General features: G+C 39.1%; 1 protein-coding gene across 1 annotated transcript in view; it reads right to left on the reverse strand.

Annotated features, from left to right (window-relative positions):
* Nucleotides 1-10,318, reverse strand: part of dusp19a (dual specificity phosphatase 19a) — a 40,113-nt gene extending 29,795 nt beyond the window's left edge. The window contains exon 1 of the mRNA XM_060928585.1: nt 10,096-10,318. Coding sequence (XP_060784568.1) covers nt 10,096-10,318 — 223 coding nt within the window. The remainder of the gene's footprint in view (nt 1-10,095) is intronic.
* Between the last annotated feature and the right edge of the window lie 11,994 nt (nt 10,319-22,312).

Genomic DNA, 22,312 nt, shown 5'->3' on the forward strand with positions numbered 1-22,312 from the left:
TCAACGAGCCGCCGCTGATTGCATCATTTTCAAATATATAAAGACATGGATAGCGTTTTTTTCTCCATATTTTCTCCATAAAAGACACGTTCTGTTTTTTTAATGGCTAGGCCTATATTTTCTTTTATGTGCGCATTTGTGTTTGTTATGCGCCCCTCTTCGATTCTGAGTAAGGTGGACATCTTAGCTATTTTGTTAAAAGTTACGATGCATTCGTTTGACCTATGAATGTTTTGAGGTAGCCTAAAAAAAGTTGACATTAAGAAAATAATAAAATAAATGAATGGATAAAAATGTGTTCTTTATTTCCGCCTGGTTTCCCTGAAAGAAACAATCGGGCTGCAACGGGTACGGGCTCTACAAAGCTGTCAATCACAACGGGCCGGGCTGGGCTCGGGTCGAGTTCTGTCGGGCCCCGGCCGGTTCGGGTCTGACTTTTCAGGCCCGTTTCATGCTATACTCCAGTTTCCCTCAAAGGCATGTAGATTAGATTAACTGGTGGCTCTAAATTGACCATAGGTGTGAGTGTGAATGGTTGTGTCTCAGCCCTGTGATGATCTGGTGACTTGTCCAGGGTGTACCCGCCTCTCACCCATCGTCAGCTGGAATAGGCTCCAGCTTGCCTGCGACCCTGTAGAACAGGATAAGCGGCTACAGATAATGGATGGATGTATTTATAAAGATAAATATATTTTAAGTGTATACTGAAAATAATATATTGAAATAGTTATATTTTAGTAGTATAGAAGAGTCTGTAGTAGCCTTTTAATATAAAACAAACAGCAAGTTTAATTTATATAGTGCGTTTCACCAACCCAAGGATGCTTTACAGAGTAATCAAAGTCAACATCCCTCCTCTACCAGGACCTGGTCTTCCCCAGCAGTCTCCCGTCCCAGTACTAACCAGATCCTGAAGGCTAGACGGCTTCAGAAAATCTGTGAAATTTAGTTCCCTCTGAAATGTGGTCATTGTGATATATGTTTATTTATGTAATATCTAAAAAAAACAGGCCATTCTGTGTCTGGGAAGTTATTTAATTTGAGGGGATTAAAGCAAATAATGTGCATGAAACTGCTCGCTTCGCGCAGTCAAGCAGACAGAGGAAGTCCGTGTGCGCATGCGCAGGTTTACCTTCTTCTTCTTCTTTTGGGTTTTACGGCAGCTGGCATCCACAGTGTTGCACTACTGCCATCTACAGGTTTACCTTTGAGCGCGCACTGACCGTTCCATCATTCTGTCGCTAAACGAACAGCTGATCACACCGAGGTGCTCGCTGAGCGCCCATATTTATTAGTTTGATCCTGCATTTCCTTTCCTTCATATATAACATAATGTCTTTTCTTCTCACTTTCTGTTACTGTAGTCGGTCTTTCACATTTCATTCGCACACTCATGTCCTCCATTTTTCTCTCCTGTTTCAAATTTGTACCCCACAATGCCTTGCGCGAATGGGGAAAGCCCACCACGTGATGCATGACGTAGTATCTTGAATTGGGTCATGGTGAAGCAGGAAAAAATACTGGAGAATTTAGGGCCACGTGGCTTTAAAGTCATTAATTGTTCTATTTTTTAAAAAAACTAATAAAATTGGAAGTCTGTGATTGAAATTCAGTATCTTTCAGTCACTAAACAAAAATAATTGAGTGTCAGGAAAATTCTTTTTCTGACCTACAATTGAAAAATCTGAAAGGCAGTCAAGCTTTAAGGCACATTGGGCGGCACCAATCTCTGTTTCTGTTACATAGTTAGGGTTACAGTGGGGGACCGGTCCTCTGGTAACTGCGAGAGTTTGACTCCCTATTCACGTTCGTATTGTGGCACCTCGCCAGATGGCAGTAGGTACCATTTTTATTATGGTCTTTGGTATGACCTGACCACAAGTAAAACTCACAATCTCCCAGTCAAGAGGCTGACATGCTAACTGCTAAACCAACTCGTGGTCTTACAGGGTAATGGCACTACCAAAAGACAAAACAGAACAACAAACAAATCAACCAAATGAGGACAAACAGATAAGAGACACAAAAAAGGACAACAAAGTCACAGTTAACATGGGCATAAAGACAGCAGACAAGCTCAAATCGTGGAAAAAGAATTTTCCAGGTGACCAGGAGAGGAGGGATAGAGGAGAGAGAAGAGAGAAGATTGAAGTTGAGTTTTGATTGTAGAGAGAGATGTATTATCACGAAAGCTCCGAGGGAGAGAATTCCACAGCTTGGGGGCTACAACCTTAAATGCCCTGGAACCCATGGTGGATCATTTCAATTTGGGGACAGACCAGAAAATGAAGATCTGAGACTGTGAATGGGTTGAAGTAGTTCCATTAGATATTGAGGAACGTAGCCATGGAGTGCTTTAAATGTAACCAGAAGAATTTTATATTGAATGTGATAAGGATCAGGGAGCCAGTGGAGAGTCTGGAGGATACAGGTGATGTGTGCCGAGCGTTTAGTGTGAGCGAGGACTCTGGCTGGAGAGATTTGAACATATTGAAGCTGAGCAATAGACTTGGCTGGAAGCCCAACAAACAAAACATTACAGTAATCTTGTTATGATGTAATAAATGCATGGATGAGTGTTTCAGCATCCTTGGTGCGGCGTGTAGGACAGAGATGTGCAATGTTGCAGAGATGAAAAAAGGCCATCTTAGACAGGGAGTTTATGTGATTTTCTAAGGACAGCACAGAATCAAAGAGACCACCGAGGTTACGTACAGTGGGGGAAGGTTTAACAACAGTGCCATCCATGACCAGATTAAAACTACTACTGGGCAGATGTCGAAGGCCTGCAGCTGATGTAAATCAGTGTGTCATCAGAATAGCAATGAAAAGTCAAACTATGACGGCGGATAATTTGGCCTAGGGGTAGCATGTAGATAATAAACAGGAAAGGATCTAAGACTGTAAGAGAACATATATACAATATATACAGAAGAATATGAAGAGCATAGACTTATGTATATAGTACAGGCAGTAAGGAGTAGTATTTTGTACTAAGTGTAGCTATACAGTATCTGGAAAATATAGACAGTATAGATTAATATTATATGGACACGAGTGTTTTACTGGGAAATACATCACTCGTATTTTTCATCTGAGCTCCACCTGGGACAAGGAGAACCAAAACCGTAATATAAATCTGTTTTGATAAATTTGGGGACTTTTTGTTTGTGAATGTGTCGATATAATAAAAAGAAAATCACATGTTGGCTTGAAGACATGAAGTTTATCGTCTCATGTTGAAAAACTTGCGTTTTTCATATGAAAAACATCACAGATCTGAGTGGCATATTTCCTGATATTTCACTCTGATGACATCACTCCCAGTGTTTTCCCACTGTGTTGTCAAAATGGCAAACCAGTTCAAAATTAAAATTCTTTTGATTAACTTGCATGTTTGTTTGTTTGTTTGTTTGTTTTGTGTGTGTGTGTGTGTGTGTGTGTGTGTGTGTGTGTGTGTGTGTGTGTGTGTGTGTGTGTCCATATAATCAGGGCCGTCGACAGGGGGGGACAACCGGGTATTTTGTCCCGGGCCCAGGCATGAGGGGGGGCCCAGAACTGGTCCCTCATGAAGATGCCATTAATCATTCTGTTTCATTTCAAAATGTGTTGATTTGGGGGAGAAAAATGTGCTATATTTGCATTCAATGAATGATTTCTGGTTCTTTTGCCTTTATTGTCTTCGAAAATAGATTCAAGAACCCACCTACCACCCCTAATGCAGAAATGGTTTGGTCTTTGATTAAGGCGCCAAATAACACGGCACTATTCCATCATAACGCTTCGACAATAAGCGTGCGAGCCCGTTTGCCAACATGCACAAGTCAGGAGCAAAGAAAAGAAAAGAGAAAAAGAGATGAAGAAGCCAAGAGCCTCAGGGGCTCACTGCATAGATATTTTAGAAAAGATTCAGATGATGCAGCTGAGCCAGGTAAGACACAGATAACTTTTTTCCAGCCCCGTAATGTAACCCCAGCACGCGCGACGCGCCATTCATAATTATAAAGTAGGGGATAGCAGGGTACACTGAGTGAACACTGAAATGCACAGGGCATTGAATTATTTCATAAACATATCGGTTTAATAACACTGTGTTGCATATATCTCAATGAAGCAAAGAATAGCACATTGGCCCGCAGTCATATCCAAATGTTTTAGGCACGCTTGCTGAGCTGCGCTGAGCTGGACTCCGGTTAGCTGAAAGCCCGTGGAACGCTGCCTCTTGTTAATTAAACCTTATTTTGTTGGAAATCATCCCGTGTAGATACGACAGCATGTGAAATTGCCAGCTAGATAGAGTTTAATGTAACGAATGGGCTATAAATGGGGTGTTTTGAGGTTAGTCTGTTGCAAAACATTAAACTTTCGCTTAGACTGGATACTCTTCAAACAATTCCCTTGCTCAAGTGAAAAATGATAGGCCTGTATGAAAAGCGCAATTAATGAAAGTAGCCTAATAAGCCCTAAATGAATAAAACAACCTCTGTTTTATTGTTGTTGCTTACACGTTAAGATTTCGAAATCTTCTCGGTCCAGTTCTATATCCAGGGAACGTTGTAATCCTTTTGGTTTATCCGTAATAAACGTGTCAGCCCCCAGGTCAGATAGGCTAATGTTACGTGGTTGGGAGGGTGTCAATTTTTTTTGTAACATTCTAAATTGAGTACGGAAAGGACGTTTATGAAAAACAAGACAAAAAAATACACTGAAAAACTCACTGTACACATCACTAGTGGTGATGCTTCTATGTTCAGATTTTGGGAAAGCCATAACTCCGTTCTCATTGAGGCCCAGTTCCATCCCGTAAACAATCATTTTGGTTTATCAACTACCTGCGCTCAAACATGTCACAGGAGAGGCTCAATGGGCTGGCTATGCTCTCTATAGAGCGCAAACTTGCAAAGAAGCTGGACTTCAATGACCTTATTGACGACTTTGCCACAGCAAAAGTCCGGCGCATTGCATTTCGCACCTGAATAGTTGCAGACTAAGGAAATGTTCAAACTGTAAATATGTTGAAATGTTGAAATAAAATGGTTGACTGTTAGAATGGGCTTGGAATACCTGTTATTTAAGGGTTGGAGTGAATGGAGACTGTGAAAAGAGGGGTTGGGTGTGGGTGGTTGCTGTGTGGCGATGTGCGTGCGTGTGTATGTGTGTGTGTGGGGGGGGGGGGGCACTCAGATTATTGGGGGGGGCCCACTCAGATTATTTTGTCCCGGGCCCAGCCAAAGCTGTCAACGGCCCTGCATATAATATAAAGAATGCTACATTGTGGCAAGAAGGTATGAAGTTTATCTTCTCATTTTGAAAAATATATCACTTGTTCACTTTGCTTACTCGTGATATATACATTCACCACTCAAAGATAAACTTCATATCTTAGTGCAACCATGTAATATCCTCTATATATAATAGCTGTAATGACTGTATATTATCATTCCTAAACACAATGACCCATAATCATACACACACACAGAGCACAGTCTTTATAGAAAGTAGTATTATGTGGCAGCAGGGGCGTGGTCAAGCATCGGTCTGTGACAGGAGGGCGGAATCAGGGAAGGTAAGTGGCAGAATCACTACACCTGTCGTTAATTAATGTGTTTGTGTGTCTTCCCAGTGACTGCGCCCTATTTAAGGAGAGAGAGCGAGAGCAGAGGGAGCTCTCTCCCAACCAGGCAACTGATGTGTGTGCGTGTGTCTGAGCGTGTGTGAGAGTGTATATGAAAGCTGAAAAGCTGAATAAAAGAGAGTTTTGTGAACTCAGTTCTGGCCTGCCGTCCTTCTGTGCTCCACCCACCTACATGAACTATCACAGTGGTGCTGAAACCCGGGAGAGCACAGAAGAAAACAGCCCCATGGAGTCCTCCCCCTTCGCCGACCTGATCTACGCCCTAACCATGGCCCAACAGAGCCAGCACCAGGCGCTGCTCGCCCTCCGAAAGGAGCAAGAACAACGGTTCGAGGCCCTGGTGCTGGCGCAACAGGAAGATCGTCAGGCGTTCCGGCACCTCCTCGCGTCGGCGGGGTCCCCATCTCCACCACCGTGGGCCCTTCCCCCCTCACCCTCACGAAGATGGGCCCGCAGGACGACCCCGAGGCCTTCCTCACGCTCTTTCACTCTGCGGTACCAGCGGGAACTGCAGAGTGGGTCCAGTGCCACCGCCTGGCGTCTCTGGATCAGGCAATCGAGCTGGCGGAGGATCGTTTGGCGGCTGTCCCGACAGCAGGACAGCAGACAACCTCTTCTCTCCTCTCTCTCTCTCTCTCTCTCTCCCCCCTCCAAATGCGCCAAATGTTTTCTATGTTGTGAAAGATCTGGACTGCAGGCTGGCCAGTTCAGTACCCAGACCCTTCTTCTACGCAGCCATGATGCTGTAATTGATGCAGTATGTGGTTTGGCATTATCATGTTGGAAAATGCAAGGTCTTCCCTGAAAGAGACGTCGTCTGGATGGGAGCATATGTTGCTCTAGAACCTGGAGATACCTTTCAGCATTGATGGTGTCTTTCCAGATGTGTAAGCTGCCCATGCCACATGCACTAATGCAACCCCATACCATTAGAGATGCAGGCTTCTGAACTGAGCGCTGATAACAACTTGGGTCGTCCTTCTCCTCTTTAGTCCGAATGACACAGCGTCCCTGATTTCCATAAAGAACTTCAAATTTTGGGCGGCACGGTGGTGTAGTGGTTAGTGCTGTCGCCTCACAGCAAGAAGGTCCTGGGTTCGAGCCCCGGGGCCGGCGAGGGCCTTTCTGTGTGGAGTTTGCATGTTCTCCCCGTGTCCGCGTGGGTTTCCTCCGGGTGCTCCGGTTTCCCCCACAGTCCAAAGACATGCAGGTTAGGTTAACTGGTGACTCTAAATTGAGCGTAGGTGTGAATGTGAGTGTGAATGGTTGTCTGTGTCTATGTGTCAGCCCTGTGATGACCTGGCGACTTGTCCAGGGTGTACCCCGCCTTTCGCCCGTAGTCAGCTGGGATAGGCTCCAGCTTGCCTGCGACCCTGTAGAAGGATAAAGCGGCTAGAGATAATGAGATGAGACTTCAAATTTTGATTCGTCTGACCACAGAACAGTTTTCCACTTTGCCACAGTCCATTTTAAATGAGCCTTGGCCCAGAGAAGACGTCTGCGCTTCTGGATCATGTTTAGATACGGCTTCTTCTTTGAACTATAGAGTTTTAGCTGGCGACGGCGGATGGCACGGTGACTTGTGTTCACAGATAATGTTCTCTGGAAATATTCCTGAGCCCATTTTGTGATTTCCAATACAGAAGCATGCCTGTATGTGATGCAGTGCCGTCTAAGGGCCTGAAGATCACGGGCACCCAGTATGGTTTTCCGGCCTTGACCCTTACGCACAGAGATTCTTCCAGATGCTCTGAATCTTTTGATGATATTATGCACTGTAGATGATGATATGTTCAAACTCTTTGCAATTTTACACTGTCGAACTCCTTTCTGATATTGCTCCACTATTTGTCGGCGCAGAATTAGGGGGATTGGTGATCCTCTTCCCATCTTTACTTCTGAGAGCCGCTGCCACTCCAAGATGCTCTTTTTATACCCAGTCATGTTAATGACCTATTGCCAATTGACCTAATGAGTTGCAATTTGGTCCTCCAGCTGTTCCTTTTTTGTACCTTTAACTTTTCCAGCCTCTTATTGCCCCTGTCCCAACTTTTTTGAGATGTGTTGCTGTCATGAAATTTCAAATGAGCCAATATTTGGCATGAAATTTCAAAATGTCTCACTTTCGACATTTGATATGTTGTCTATTGTGAATACCATATCAGTTTTTGAGATTTGTAAATTATTGCATTCCGTTTTTATTTACAATTTGTACTTTGTCCCAACTTTTTTGGAATCGGGGTTGTATATACAGTGTATACAGTGTATCATTACATAGTACTGTATATACAATTTTATAATATACTGTATACAGTATAGGAAATATCAACAATGAGGGTGTTATTATGGACTACTGAAGAAAGTATTAACATATAGAGTATCTCAAGTAGAGAGCAACATTACATATATACTATATAACAAATATAGTATATACAGCATGGTAAAATATAGGACAGTTATAATGTCTCCATATTGTTATTCCTAAACACAATAACCCATTTTCAACAACACACGCACACAGATATAATATAATGTAAACTATACACAGAGAAGAGTAGCACTGTATAGAATGTACAGTATAGAGTATTATTACATAGTATACTGTGTGCAGTACAGAGAGTATATAAGTATAAAGTGTAGCATAAAGTATTAAAGTCTAGAATAGCAAGAAAGAGCGCAATATGCGGCCAGAAGTCACATTCTATGAATATAGGAATAGAAAAGACAGGATTGGGTACCTAAAATCAACAGTCACATTGTATAGGACTGTAAATACAGAATAGATGGAAATTATGTAGCTTTAATACCCACATATTGTCATTACAATATATACAGGATTATAGCATAGATATGATATGTGATGAGTGGTATTTCATACTGCATTTCATGTACGTGCAGTATATACAGTATTTGGACTATACAATATGTAGTATTATTATATAGTATAGTATAGAGCATTAAGGTACAGATTATACACAGTACACAGAATATATATATATATATATATATATATATATATATATATATATATATATTCTGTTTATTGATTACTGTATATTACTGTATGATGCTGATTATTACTGATTATTTGTGAATTGTATTTCAGAAAACTAGACAGGCTTCTGCTTCCTCTTTTCCGCCTTGTGACTCAATTTCTTTCTTTCTTTCTTTCTTTCTTTCTTTCTTTATTCATTTTTAAATATTACATTTTAGCTCATAAATTAGTTCAGAAATTAATGAGGAGAGAAAGTTATGAAGGAGGAAAATAACCACAGCTGGACAGGAAGTGGTTAATCGAATAACTAGAAAGGGATCCTAGCTTGAATCAGCTGCCACAGAGAAAGAGAGAGAGAGAGAGAGAGAATGATCAAAACTTTTCTAGCAAATATATATATATATATATATATATATATATATATATATATATATATATATATATATATATATATGTTTGATTTAGCTTTTTTTATTTTATATACAGTCTTGTGCAAATGTCTTAGGCACGTGTAAAGAAATGCTGTCAACCAAAAATAATGAAATTAAGTGTTTCAACATTTTCCAAAAATACTATAAACAGTAATCAGTGAGCTGTAATAAATGAAACAAAGTCAATATTTGGTGTGAGACGACCCTTTGCTTTAAAAAAAAAACAAAAAAAACAATGGTAGCCTGAGATCCAGTGAGTGCAGTTTTATGTGGAAATGATCTGTAGGTTTTCCTGAGCGTCTTACAGAACCAGCCACAGTTCTTCTGGACACTTTGACTGTCATACTCACTTCTTCATTTTACACCAAAACCCAGCGGCCTTCATTATGTTTTCTTTTTTAATCTGAAAAGTGCTCTCTTATGGAATATGCTGCTCAGATACAAACTTTTTTTCTGTAATATTTAATTTTGTTCTGGAAAATGAACATTTGGTCTCTAAAATGTTTTTTGTAATGTTTTGACTCGATAATGTAGAAGTCATAAAATAAAAATCGATAACAAAGTTTGTATGAAAAAATAGGGTGTCTATCACTTTTGCACAGTACTATATACACACACACACACACACATTTCATTTACGGTACATTATCTTCAGGACTATACAGTGTGGAGTATTATTATTCAGTAGAGTACAGGGTATTAAGTTCTAAAATAGCTTTATTGTGTACAAAATATAATATGTAAAGTACTAGTAGTAGAAAAAAATGCAGTATATAATATATAATAATATACTCTAATTGTAATATATCTATGTATTGACATTTATAAAGCCCAGTGACCCATCCTCATACACACACACACACACACACACACACACACACACACACACACACACAAATACAGTATAACATATACACAGAGTAGTGTTGTATAGTATAAAGAGTACAGCGTGTCATTCTCCAGAATATGCAGTGCACCTGAGAAAAGTGAAATCAGTAACACAACACTGATGATGTTCTGTGCTATAGCCTTACCCAGTAATAGATAAGATCTAACACATCCCACTTGGAGATCCCATGTATTATCCTGAATGTATCCACATGGCGTCTCAGGTTGGACTGTGTCTTCAACAACATGGACAGTGGAGCCTTTCCATGTTTCAATAATCCGCCTCCCGCTCAGAGTTGTCACCCGAGTGCATTGCTTTCGCAGATTGGTTTTGGAGAATGATTTAATTTCTTGGGCGAGTGACTGCATCACATGTGTGGATGTGGACCTCAGCAGTGTGAAATATGACAAGCAGCAGTCGGTTAGGTAGCCTGATGTGCGGTGTGATCCCTATTAACTACTGCTCCTGTAGCTGGACTGATGGGCACCTGCTTTTCTTACCACCTGAAAGCTGAGAAGGCTCATTACCTGGATATAAATACTGTACCTGACGGACTCAAGACAATAGTGCCACCAAGAGGAGATCACCACATCAGGGGTCAGAGGTGACCAATCTGAATGAGCCTGTCTGCTCAGAAACAAACCACTGCTGATATTGTCAATTTTTTTTTTTTAAAGCCCAGATTGTCATTCAGCAGGGGAAGAAAACACTTGAATAACTGTTTTGGATAATCTTTACTTCTCTCAAGCATTATTACCACTAAATACTTGTATCTTTCTCAAGTTTTATAATTATAGAACTAAAAAAAACATACTTTATATTCATACATTTTTCATTTTGACCTTCAAAAATGAAGGGGTTTTTTACATTTTGTTTCTTTTCCTTCTGTAAAAAATGCAATATCTACTTTCAAAATTCACCATCACTTCTAAAGAAGTGTCTTAACTTTAAGTTTAGTAATTAGCTCATTAAGGTTTGGAATTTTGCTATATAAATTAGCTAACTAGTTACGTTTTGTAAATTAGCTTATTAAATTACCTAGCTCATTAAGTTGTGCAAAGTAGCTTGTTAAATTAGCTAACTCGTTCGGTTTTGTAAATTAGATTATTAATTTATCTAGCAAGTTATGTTTGTAAATTAGCTAGTTAAATTATATGTTTTGCAAAGTAGCTTGTGAAATTATCTAACTACTGTAGACTGACAGCTACAATTATCAACAGTCCATAATTATCGACACCTTTTCAGATTTACCAATAAAAAAAACAATTTTACAAAGGTGAGTTTCAGTTACAACAGTTATTATTGGTTAATTAATCAACTGGAAGACCCCTTTCGCCCTTTGACCTGAGATTTGAGGAAAACCCGGACATTATCATCGCAGGTAAGTATGGTGGAAAGATCATGGACATGTTTTTGCTGATCAAATTCACCGATATTTCATGATCTCCTCGTTGAAACCTACTTTGTTTCTGACTCTTTCATTTGACAGCCTCCATTTTGTATCTAAATGCATGTTTGAGAAGCCACGTGCGGTGTCGATAATAGTGATCACTTTCACCGGTGTCCATCATTATCGACACCCTGTGGAATTAAATGACATTAAAACTGCTATGGATCGATCTTTGTGTAACAATGTTGAAGTAGATGAAGTACTTTAAAAAATAATTGTTGTGATTTATAATTTTTTTCTGATTCATAACAGAATGGAATGTTTATAGCGTATTTCGAATCCAATTGCAATAAATAGAATTAGACGAGAATTAAATTCCTCGCATATAAAAAAATTACACACTTGAAATATTCAGATTTTTCCATTCCATTCAGAAAATATTTTTTTTACTGTTTGTTGTAAATATTTACCACATATTACAATATCAGGAGACATTTTATATTTTGGTTTGAGGAATGACATGCGACCTTTGACCTGGATTTCCATGTGGTTACAATGTCAATTGCCTGTTGATATTTATCGGTAAACTACAAAACTAGAAATTAATACAAACAACAACGAATGATTAACAAAATGTCATCTACAAAAATACTTAGAAAGCGGGTAGAAAGTGGAACAAAACAATTTTCTGACAGATTAAACATTATCAGTTCATTTGTTTACAAACATTAGAATTACTTCCTCATTTACATAAACACCGACATCCATATATTTATATAAAAGATATTTTGTCCTAAATATAAGTCTATGTAAAACAAATTTTAAATAAAAACTATGTTTTGTTAACTTAATACCACATACCCTTTTTTTTTTCAAATAAATAATCATCTGGGTGTCAATAATTGTGGAACGGTGTCAATAACTGTGGACAAAGGTGTTGATAATTGTGGAATGGTGTCACGTGATCTGATACGCTAAGTAATCGGGAATCAACTCATTTTTTTCCATTTGAAGTTTAAGTAATTATTCACGCACAATTTACGTATTGAAAGTCTTTTCTACTTTTGCAACAGCCAAAAGATCGTTAAGGTGTCGATAATTGTAGCCACCACTCTAGTTACGTCTAGTTAAATTAGATTATTAAATTAGCTAAATAGTTCTGTTTGAAAATTAGCTCATTAAATTAGCTGGCTAGTTAGGTTTTGCAAAGTACCTTGGTAAATTATCTAACTAGTAATCTTTTTGTAAGTTAGCTTATTCAATTAGCTTGCTAGTAACATTTGAAAATTAGCTTGTTAAATTAGCTAACTTTTGTATATTTGATTGTTAACTTAGCCAACTAGTTAAGTTTGAAAATTAGCTTGTTATATTAGCTAACTACTTATGTTTTTTTTTTTAAATTAGCCTATTAAATTAGCTAGATAGTCACATTTGAATATTAGCTCATTAAATTAGCTAGCTACTTAGGTTATGCAAAGTAGCTGATGAAATTATCTAACTAATTATGTTTCACAGATTAGCTTGTTACATTACCTAACTAGTTAAGTTAGCTTAAAGTTAGCTTGATAAATTATTTTCTGTGTTTGTTGCTAATGTGCCTTAGCATTGTTTCCAAAAGGATCATTACGCTTAAGGCAGCTATAGTAAGCTGCATGCTGGGTTTGTCTTCATTAGCAGAACATTTTTCTTATGACTGACTGCTTAGCTGAGGCACAATCAAATTGTGGTTAGTAAAAATATTTATTTTTTATTCTTGAATACTTGACTAGGTTTAAATGTAGATGCTCTTTTTCTTTTCTTTTTCTATTTTTTTTTACTTTCACTGAAGTATATTTTTGCCTCCATACTCCGACCTTTACCTGATAAGATTTTGACAGAATACCCATACTTTTACTGCACTATACTTTTACTGTACTTTGTCCATCCCAGGTATGTATATTGATTGTGAAGCAGAGTTTCTAGAAGAAATGGAACAGAAGTGTGTCTTTCCTTTTGGCAACAAATCTATCTGTGGAAGTGGCTTTTTTATACTGCTCTATTGAATAATAAATGAATACACAGAGGGCCTGTCAGGCCTTGATTACAAGCGGATGGAGACACAAAACAGTTCCTTTCCACCAACATAAATCCGCCGACTTATCATGAACTGGTAGGAAATGATTAAAGGAAAAGTGTGTGTGGGTGGGGGGGGGGGGGGTTTATATAGAGTGGAGAGTGGCTTTAGAGAACAGAATAAAGCATGTTATATAGCATTATATTATATAGACATGGGTGTTTTACTGGGAAATACACCACTTGTATTTATCATCCGAGCTCCATCTGGGACATGGAGAACCAAAACTGTGACATAAATCTCCATCTTTCAGTCGTGAGGAAATCGATGAATGGTTTTGATAAATTTGGGGACTTTTTGTTTGTGAATGTGTCGATATAATAAAAAGAAAATCACACGTTGGCTTGAAGATATGAAGTTTATCTTCTCGTGTTGAAAAACTCACATTTTTCATACGAAATACATCACGGATCTGAGTGACATATTTAAACTAGACCGGACAATTCCCCGGGGGAAATTGTGAGAGGATGCAGTGCGCGAAGCAATTCGGTCACGCATGTTTGCTGGCCGTGAATGTGTGACCTGCAATGATGTTTCAATGCAATGATTATGTGTGTGATTGAGACAGCAGCCGTCATGAAGAAGAGCTATTCAAGAGTATAAACAAAGTGACTACAGGCGGAAATTAGCATGTACTGCTATAACCTGGGACAGACATCTGTCCTTACCACAAGGATAATGTTTAATTTGTGCACTGTCCCTTTTAAAAATAAAATAAACTCTAAACTCTAAGAAGAGTGTTTTTAGTTTGTATGTACGAACAGAAGTGTTCCTAATAAAGTGGGCGGCTAAGCTGAAGTGTCGTGCCGACCGAGGCTGTTTTTTTTTCACAAAAAAAAGAAATTCACAAAATTCTTTCACAGTGAGCGCTAGAAGGGTCTCCTGAATAGACGGATGTAATTTTTTGTTTGTAGTGTTAAAAATGAGAGACTTTTCTGTCACTTTTATAATGGGTGTCAATGAGCTAAGACACACAAGGTATGGAGTTTTGTGCTGTTTTTTATGAAGGACCAGGCCTCGAACAATGACAAATAACTCGACAACGGAAGCAGCTATTCACAAAATTCTTTCACAGTGAGCGCTAGAAGGGTCTCCTGAATAAAATGATGTATTTTTTGTCTGTAGTGTTAAAAATGACGACACTAGAACGACTTAAAAATGAGAGACTTTTCTGTCCCATTTATAATGGGAGTCAGTGAGGCCGCTCACCTGTGCTCTCCTCAGTTTGAGGCTTCTCATTCAAAAACTGTAAATCCTATCATTTAGGTAGACACATTGTGTGAATCAGGACAAGTTTTCCTACTACTTTTGAGAAAATCATGTCTGTAGAGGGAAATTTGTGGCTGAAAACACAGTTTAAGCGAGAAAGTTTGACCTTTTTTTTCAAGCTCTCTCCACTCTGACTTAACGAGCTGCACTGGTGTGTAACGCAATAGACACCCATTCAAAAGCCGGATTTTCTCCTGGAACCCACATGGCGTTTGAGCCGGGACTGATCCGAAAGTGTAGAACCTAGCAGAAAAGTTGGATGCCAGATCCACAGAGGAGAAGTTTTCCTACGTTTTAGAGTTTGAATCACGTCTCTAGGTGAAAGCATGCCAGAGCAGTGGATGTTTGAAAAAGTGCTTTTTTTTCAATTAATTCCATAGAAATGAATGGGGTTTTTTTGGGCGATTTTTTCTCGACGTAGTCGCGAAAAAATCGTATTCTGTAGAGAAAAGTAATAGCATAGCGAGTCCGATCGAGCCGCACGATTTGATATATTGTTTGTCTGTGTGCGACGTACGGTTATTGAGTTATTTGAAATCGAAATTTGCGTAGGAGGAAGAAGAATACGGAAGAAGAAGAAGAAGAAGAAGAAGAAGAAGAAACATGGAGAAGAACAATAGTTGCAGTGCTTTGCACTCCCCTAGGGGAGCCCATAGGTTGCTGTGCTGCAGCACTGCATCCTGATAATATTGTCTGGTGTTAAGTGGTCTATCAGATATATTCCATTCAGCTAGCATGATACTGAATGAGTCAAAGACGAGTAGCTGAATGGAATATATCTGATAGACCATGAAAAAAAGCCAGACAATATTATTATTATTATTATTATTATTATTATTATTATTATTATTATTATACATACACATCTGATGGAACAATTATAGATTTTACTAAAAGTTAAGAACAGGGTGGTAACTTACAAATACTGAATGCTGATTCTGATCGAATGTAATTCAATGTTCTGTCAATCCAATGTACTGTACAAAGTCAAAGTTCTAACAATAAAAATGGTACAAGTCCAAAAAGCCTGAACAAGAACCCAACTTATATACAAGCTATATACAGGTAAACGATTCAAGTTCAGCAGAGATGGACAAAGAACCCAACTTCATTACTTAAGTCAAAGTACAGATCCCGCTGGTCAAATGTGACTCTGATACAAGTGAAAGTTGTGCAGTCAAATTTTTACTCAAGTTAAAGTACTGAAGTACTTGCTTTTAAAAATACTTAAGTATTAAAAGTAAATTTTCTATCAACGCATCGTTGTATTATTGCCACAATGCTTACAAAACCTAATGCCTCTGAAGCAACCAACTGGATTTACTGACTAGCTTGTAGAACCTGTAGAATAAACACCTTTAAACACAGATAAACACAGATGTCTACATTCTGTTTATTTGGCAAGACTATGCTAAAACAGATTTCTGAAAGGACTTCAGATAAATTAACGTTATTCATGTTAGCATAACTCCGCAGGGCTGCCAACTTTTCAAAATTCCTTGGAGTGAGATTTTTTTTTTTTTTTTTTTGGGGGGGGGGGGGGGGGGGGTCGACGGCAAAATTTTTCCGCACACCACGCAGTAAGTGGGAATTTTGTATTCAGTTTGATATTCACTTGTCCCCCTGCATTCTGGTGTTTTGTTTGTGGGTCGTCCAGCTGGAGATGGACAATGGGGGGGGGGGTTTGAGATTTTGGATTTAGTAGATGTTCCTGCATTCTGGTGGATTTTTGGAGTGGCCTGCTGTGCCATACCTACATTCTTACACACCCTGACTTGCCAGGCCTTCAGCTTGTGGCCAACAAAAGCACCAAGTTTTGGCTTAAAAGCCCCGACACTAGAAAACTACAGATGACTGCCAATGTTCCTGTAGCCCTATAGACCTGCTCTTCTGTCTGCCCTGTTTGTTGCTCTTCTGTCTGTTGTTCTGTCTGTCCTGTCTGCCTTTTCTGGCTTGGCTGGACTGTCAAAATAAAATATTCCACTTTTGTCCTGCCAGTGGTCTTACCATTCGGGACATCTTACCTTTGAAAGAATTCAAATAGTCATGTTGATTTAATAAATCTACACAGTCACAACAACATGCCTTTTCCTGGAGGACAAGTTTCTTGTATTTATTCCGAATCTTACCTGCTCTGAGTGGTAGGCAGGCCTACAGCAAAATGGTCAAGTTCTTTGATATTACAGGTGACCATGCTTTATTTACTTTAACTGAGCAATTACATACATCATAAATAATTAAAAATAAATACCCTGTAAATAAACAATAGGTATGGTGGCTAATGGCTCTTCTTGCATTTGTAATATTATCTCTTACTTGCTTTATTTTATGACATTTCTAGTATGGCTTCAAATAAAGTCATAAAGTATGATAACATACAGTAAACAAACCAAAAACGCGCCTTAATAACCGTGTGCTAAGGAGGTGCTCTCCCGTGCTACTTGTTGGGGAAGATAGAGGCTGTGGCACGGCAGTAGGCCTATAATGATTTAGCATGCCTAGTACACAGCTCTCGATATGGCATTAAATATTCTCACAACACTTATAGGCTAAAACGATTCAGAAACTTTATATAAGTTCATAATTACGCCAGTAACGCCACACATTGGCATGCATATGTACAAACCTGTCTGAGACACTCATCTTCAACTCGGATACCTTCTTCTCCCTCCTTTTCCTCTAAATTGACGGTAGGCAATTATCCAACTTCTGGCGAGTGCAGCATCATTAGATGCGCCACCTACCATAGGGGAGTGTGTACAGAAGGGAACGCCTCTCTGCCTGTTTAGCCGTGCGTAAGGCATAATTGATCAATTGCAAGTGGTTGGCGCGACGCAATAGGTAGCCTAGATCAAATAGATAAACTAGATTTTTTTCTAGCTTGAGAAATCGAAGGTATGGCGTGTGAGCGTGTGAAGACAGTCAAATGCGTGTGTCTCACGCTCATTGCGTGAGAGTTGGCAGCCCAGTGCTAACTGTGTCCAAGTTAACTAGCTATGTGTTAATGTGAGCCGTGGACAAGGCTATGGCAACTTGGCGGGCAAATCCATAGAAAGTCATTTGACTAACCAGACTGCATAGCTATTGCAACATTATCGCTAGCTCTAAAGTACAGACAACTTCATTGCAAGCTTTCTCTTGGAATAAAACGTTTACATACCTCAATATGCTTCCACAGGTTGGACGGCAAGTTTTTGTAGGCTGTGATATGGTTCGTTTTAGGCAAACAAAACAAACAATTAAAACAAAACGAATCTTTATTCCTTTCAGAAAACTGAAACATGGGTTCTAGGTATGGCCATGGGTGCATGCATTCCCCAGAAGTACTGCCTCCTTCCATTCTGCCATCAACTGATCGTGTTCAAATAATGCTGTGGAGAAATCAATGATCTTGATTTTATACAGTCTATGGACAAGACTTGACCCTAGTGATTACTGATTGTTTTTTTTGCAGGTGACACTGAGAAAGCCTATCACGTTTTAGAAAAGAAAAAACATCCACTTTCAAAGCTGCTTCATAGTAACGAGTAATGAGGACCTTGGTAGAAATGTAGTGATGTGAAAAGTACGATATTTGTCTTTCAAATGTAATGAAGTTATAAGTCATAAGTTTCCAAAAAAAATACTCAAGTAAAGTACAGATATTCAAAAAGTGTACTCAAGTACAGTACTCAAGTAAATGTACTTCGTTACTGTCCACCTCTGAAGTTCAGTTACTTTGGGTTGTAGTTAATTGTTACAGTGCAGTTGTTGAAAACAAAAGGGCTTTGCTGAATGAAGTCTACGAGTGAAGTCCTCTTGCAAAAGTCTCCGTCACTTTTCCTCACCTCCAAGTAGATCTTTGACAATATTTCTGCTATTGCTCATTACATTGAAGTTTTTGTAGCCTTTCGGGTGTTCAGCGCGTCTCTCTCTTTAAATCTACTGCTTTTAACGAAGCAAACCTGGTGGCCATGTTTGTTTACAAACTGTCAGTCACTCGCTAGCGCTGAAATTTTACATCTCTGACATGTCTCTTTTGCAGTTTTTCGATGTCTGTTGGTATGTTTTTCTTTTGTAAATATGTGTGAAGAATATCTAATGAAGTGTTGGTAGCCTTTCAGATGTTCAACGCGTCTTTAATTTCAATTTTCAGTTTATTTATTTAGTGCTTAATTTGAGCACTGAATTAACCCCGTCTTTTCTCTCTCCTGGCCGACAAAGAAATGATTGTGCGCATTTGCAGCAGAAAAGTTTTGTCATTGGATCTTCACATGAACTCTGATGTGTTATGTCGTGTTGTCTTGACAACGTGCAATATTATAACAATATTACATGCTCATTCTTCATTTGGGAGAGCGGCGTAATACATGGAGGATAAGGGATATGATAACAATATTGCATGCCATCAATAAACCCACTAGAAGGGAATAGAACATGTTTTTATTCCATGGAAAAAGTGGCCCGGATGTATAATACTTCTTGATATTTCACTCTGATGATGTCACTCCCAGTGTTTTCCCACTGACTAGACACACGTTGTCAAAATGGCAAACTAGTTCAAAATTAAAATTCTTTTGATTAACTTGTGTATTTTGTTGTGTGTGTGGATGCGTCCATATAATATAAAGAACATTACACAGTGGTGTGAAGACACAAAGTTTATCTTCTCATGTTGAAAATATTTTGTTCACGACTTGAAGATAAACATCATATCTTCATGAGTGATGCGGATGCTAAACCAGTCTGTTGTGGTAAAGAGAGAGCTGAGCCAAAAGGCAAAGCTCTCAGTTTACTGGTTCATCTATGTTCCCACTCTCACCTATGGTCGCGAGCTATGGGTAGTGACCGAAAGAATGAGATTGTGGATACAAGCGGTAAAAATTAGTTTTCTCCGCAGGGTGGCTGGGCTCTCCCTTTGACACAGGGTGAGAAGCTTGGCCATTTGGGAGAGACTCAAAGTAGAACTGCTGCTCCTCCACATTGAAAGGAGTCAGTTGCACTAAAGTTTCCATCAATGAAGAGTTTATAACATCAACGAAACTGACTTCTTGTTAAAACTGTTAATATTATAGTCATGCTGTCTGTTGTTGCCCAAATGAGGATGGGTTCCCTTTTGAGTCTGGTTCCTCTCGAGGTTTCTTCCTCATGTCGTCTGAGGGAGTTTTTCCTTGCCACCGTTGCCACAGGCTTGCTCATTGGGGATAGATTAGGGATAAAATTAGCTCATGTTTTAAGTCGTTCAAATTCTGTAAAGCTGCTTTGCGACAATGTTTATTGTTAAAAGCGCTATACAAATAAACTTGACTTGACTTGAGTTGAGGTGGTTCGGGCACCTTGTTAGGATGCCCCCTGGACGCCTCCCAAGGGAGGTTTTCTGGGCATGCCCCACTGGGAGGAGACCCCAGGGCAGAACCCAGGACATGCTGGAGAGATTACATCTCTCGGCTGGCCTGTGAATGCCTCGGTATTCCCCTGGAAGAGCTGGTGGAGGTGGCCGGGGAGGAGGGAAGTATGGGCTGCTCTGCTTAGGCTGCTACCCCCGTGACCTGGATCTGGATAAGTGGTAGAAGATGGATGGATAAAGCTTAGTAGTTTTTAAAGACAACAGGGCTAGACTGGGTCTCAGGATGAGCTGATCCTCCAGGTTTGAGTACTGGTATGGGAAAAGAAAAAGTGGCATCATGCTATCTCTAATAAAACAAATAGGAACAAGTAAAACAATTTAACTGGAAAATTAATTTTAAAAAAACCCAAGATGATAGTTATAAAAGTAATGAGAAAGTTTATTAATAAAAAAAATCTACGAAGAAAGGAATAGAAAACATTGTTAAACTTTAGAATGTCTTTCGGGGCGGCACGGTGGTGTAGTGGTTAGGGCTGTCGCCTCACAGCAAGAAGGTCCTGGGTTCGAGCCCCAGGGCCGGCAAGGGCCTTTCTGTGTGGAGTTTGCATGTTCTCCCTGTGTCCGCGTGGGTTTCCTCCGGGTGCTCCGGTTTCCCCCACAGTCCAAAGACATGCAGGTTAGGTTAACTGGTGACTCTAAATTGAGCGTAGGTGTGAATGTGAGTGTGAATGGTCGTCTGTGTCTATGTGTCAGCCCTGTGATGACCTGGCGACTTGTCCAGGGTGTACCCCGCCTTTCGCCCGTAGTCAGCTGGGATAGGCTCCAGCTTGCCTGCGACCCTGTAGAACAGGATAAAGCGGCTAGAGATAATGAGATGAGATGAGAATGTCTTTCAGTATGTCTTAAAAAACAAGCAAATACCTATTTAAAGATTTATTGAACTTATATATTGTTTCAGAGTGAAAAAGTAAAATCTCATCTCATCTCATTATCTCTAGCCGCTTTATCCTTCTACAGGGTCGCAGGCAAGCTGGAGCCTATCCCAGCTGACTACGGGCGAAAGGCGGGGTACACCCTGGACAAGTCGCCAGGTCGAAAAAGTAAAATATCTTTCAATATATCATTAAACAAATAAAAAACAAACACGAACAAAGAAACAAACAAAAACAAATATCCATTTAAATGTCTATTTAATTCATTATTCATGTGAGAATTGTAAATGGAAACCATGAGACTGTTAGGCCAATTCCCATTAGGTAGAGTTTTTAAAACATCAAATTCTGAAACAAACAAACAAACAAACAAACAAACACCCCTTTATATATTTTAAATAGATTATTCATGTCAAAATTGTTCATTGAAAACATGAGACTATTAGACCAATTCCCATTAGTTAGGTTTTTTGTCAGCATCTTAAACAAACAAACAAACAAACAAACAAACAAACAAACAAACACCCATTTATATATTTTTAATAGATTATTGATGTCAGAATTATTAATTGAAGACATGAGACTATTAGACCAGTTCCCATTAGGTAGGGTTTTTGTCAGCATTTTAAACAAACAAACAAACAAACAAACAAACAAACAAACAAACAAACAAACACCTATTTATTTATTTTTCATAGATTGTTCATGTAAAAATTGTTGATTGAAAACATGAGAGTATTAGACCAATTCCCATTAGGTAGAGTTTTTCAGCATCAAATCCTTAAACAAACAAACAAACAAACAAACAAACAAACAAACAAACAAACAAACAAACAAACAAACAAACAAACAAACACCCCTTTATAGCTTTTTAAATAGTTTATTCATATCAAAATTGTTCATTGAAAAGAGGAGACTATTAGACCAGTTCCCATTAGGTGAAGTTTTTGTCAGCATCTTAAACAAACCAACAAAAAAACAAATGAACAAACACCCATTTATATATTTTTAATAGATTATTGATGTCAGACTTATTAATTGAAACATGAGATTATTAGACCAGTTCCCATTAGGTAGAGTTTTTTTTCAACATCAAATCCCCAAACAAACAAACATGTAATTATATATTTGATATATTATTCATGTAAAGGCACGGTGGTGTAGCGGTTAACACTGTTACCTCACAGCAAGAAGGTCCTGGGTTCAAGCCAGCGAGGGCCTTTCTGTGCGGAGTTTGCATGTTCTCCCCGTGTCCGCGTGGGTTTCCTTCGGATGCTTCAGTTTCCCTCACAGTCCAAAGACATGCAGGTTAGGTTAACTGGTGGCTCTAAA

The sequence above is a fragment of the Neoarius graeffei genome, chromosome 9, assembly GCF_027579695.1.
Source record: "Neoarius graeffei isolate fNeoGra1 chromosome 9, fNeoGra1.pri, whole genome shotgun sequence".
NCBI lineage: Eukaryota > Metazoa > Chordata > Actinopteri > Siluriformes > Ariidae > Neoarius > Neoarius graeffei.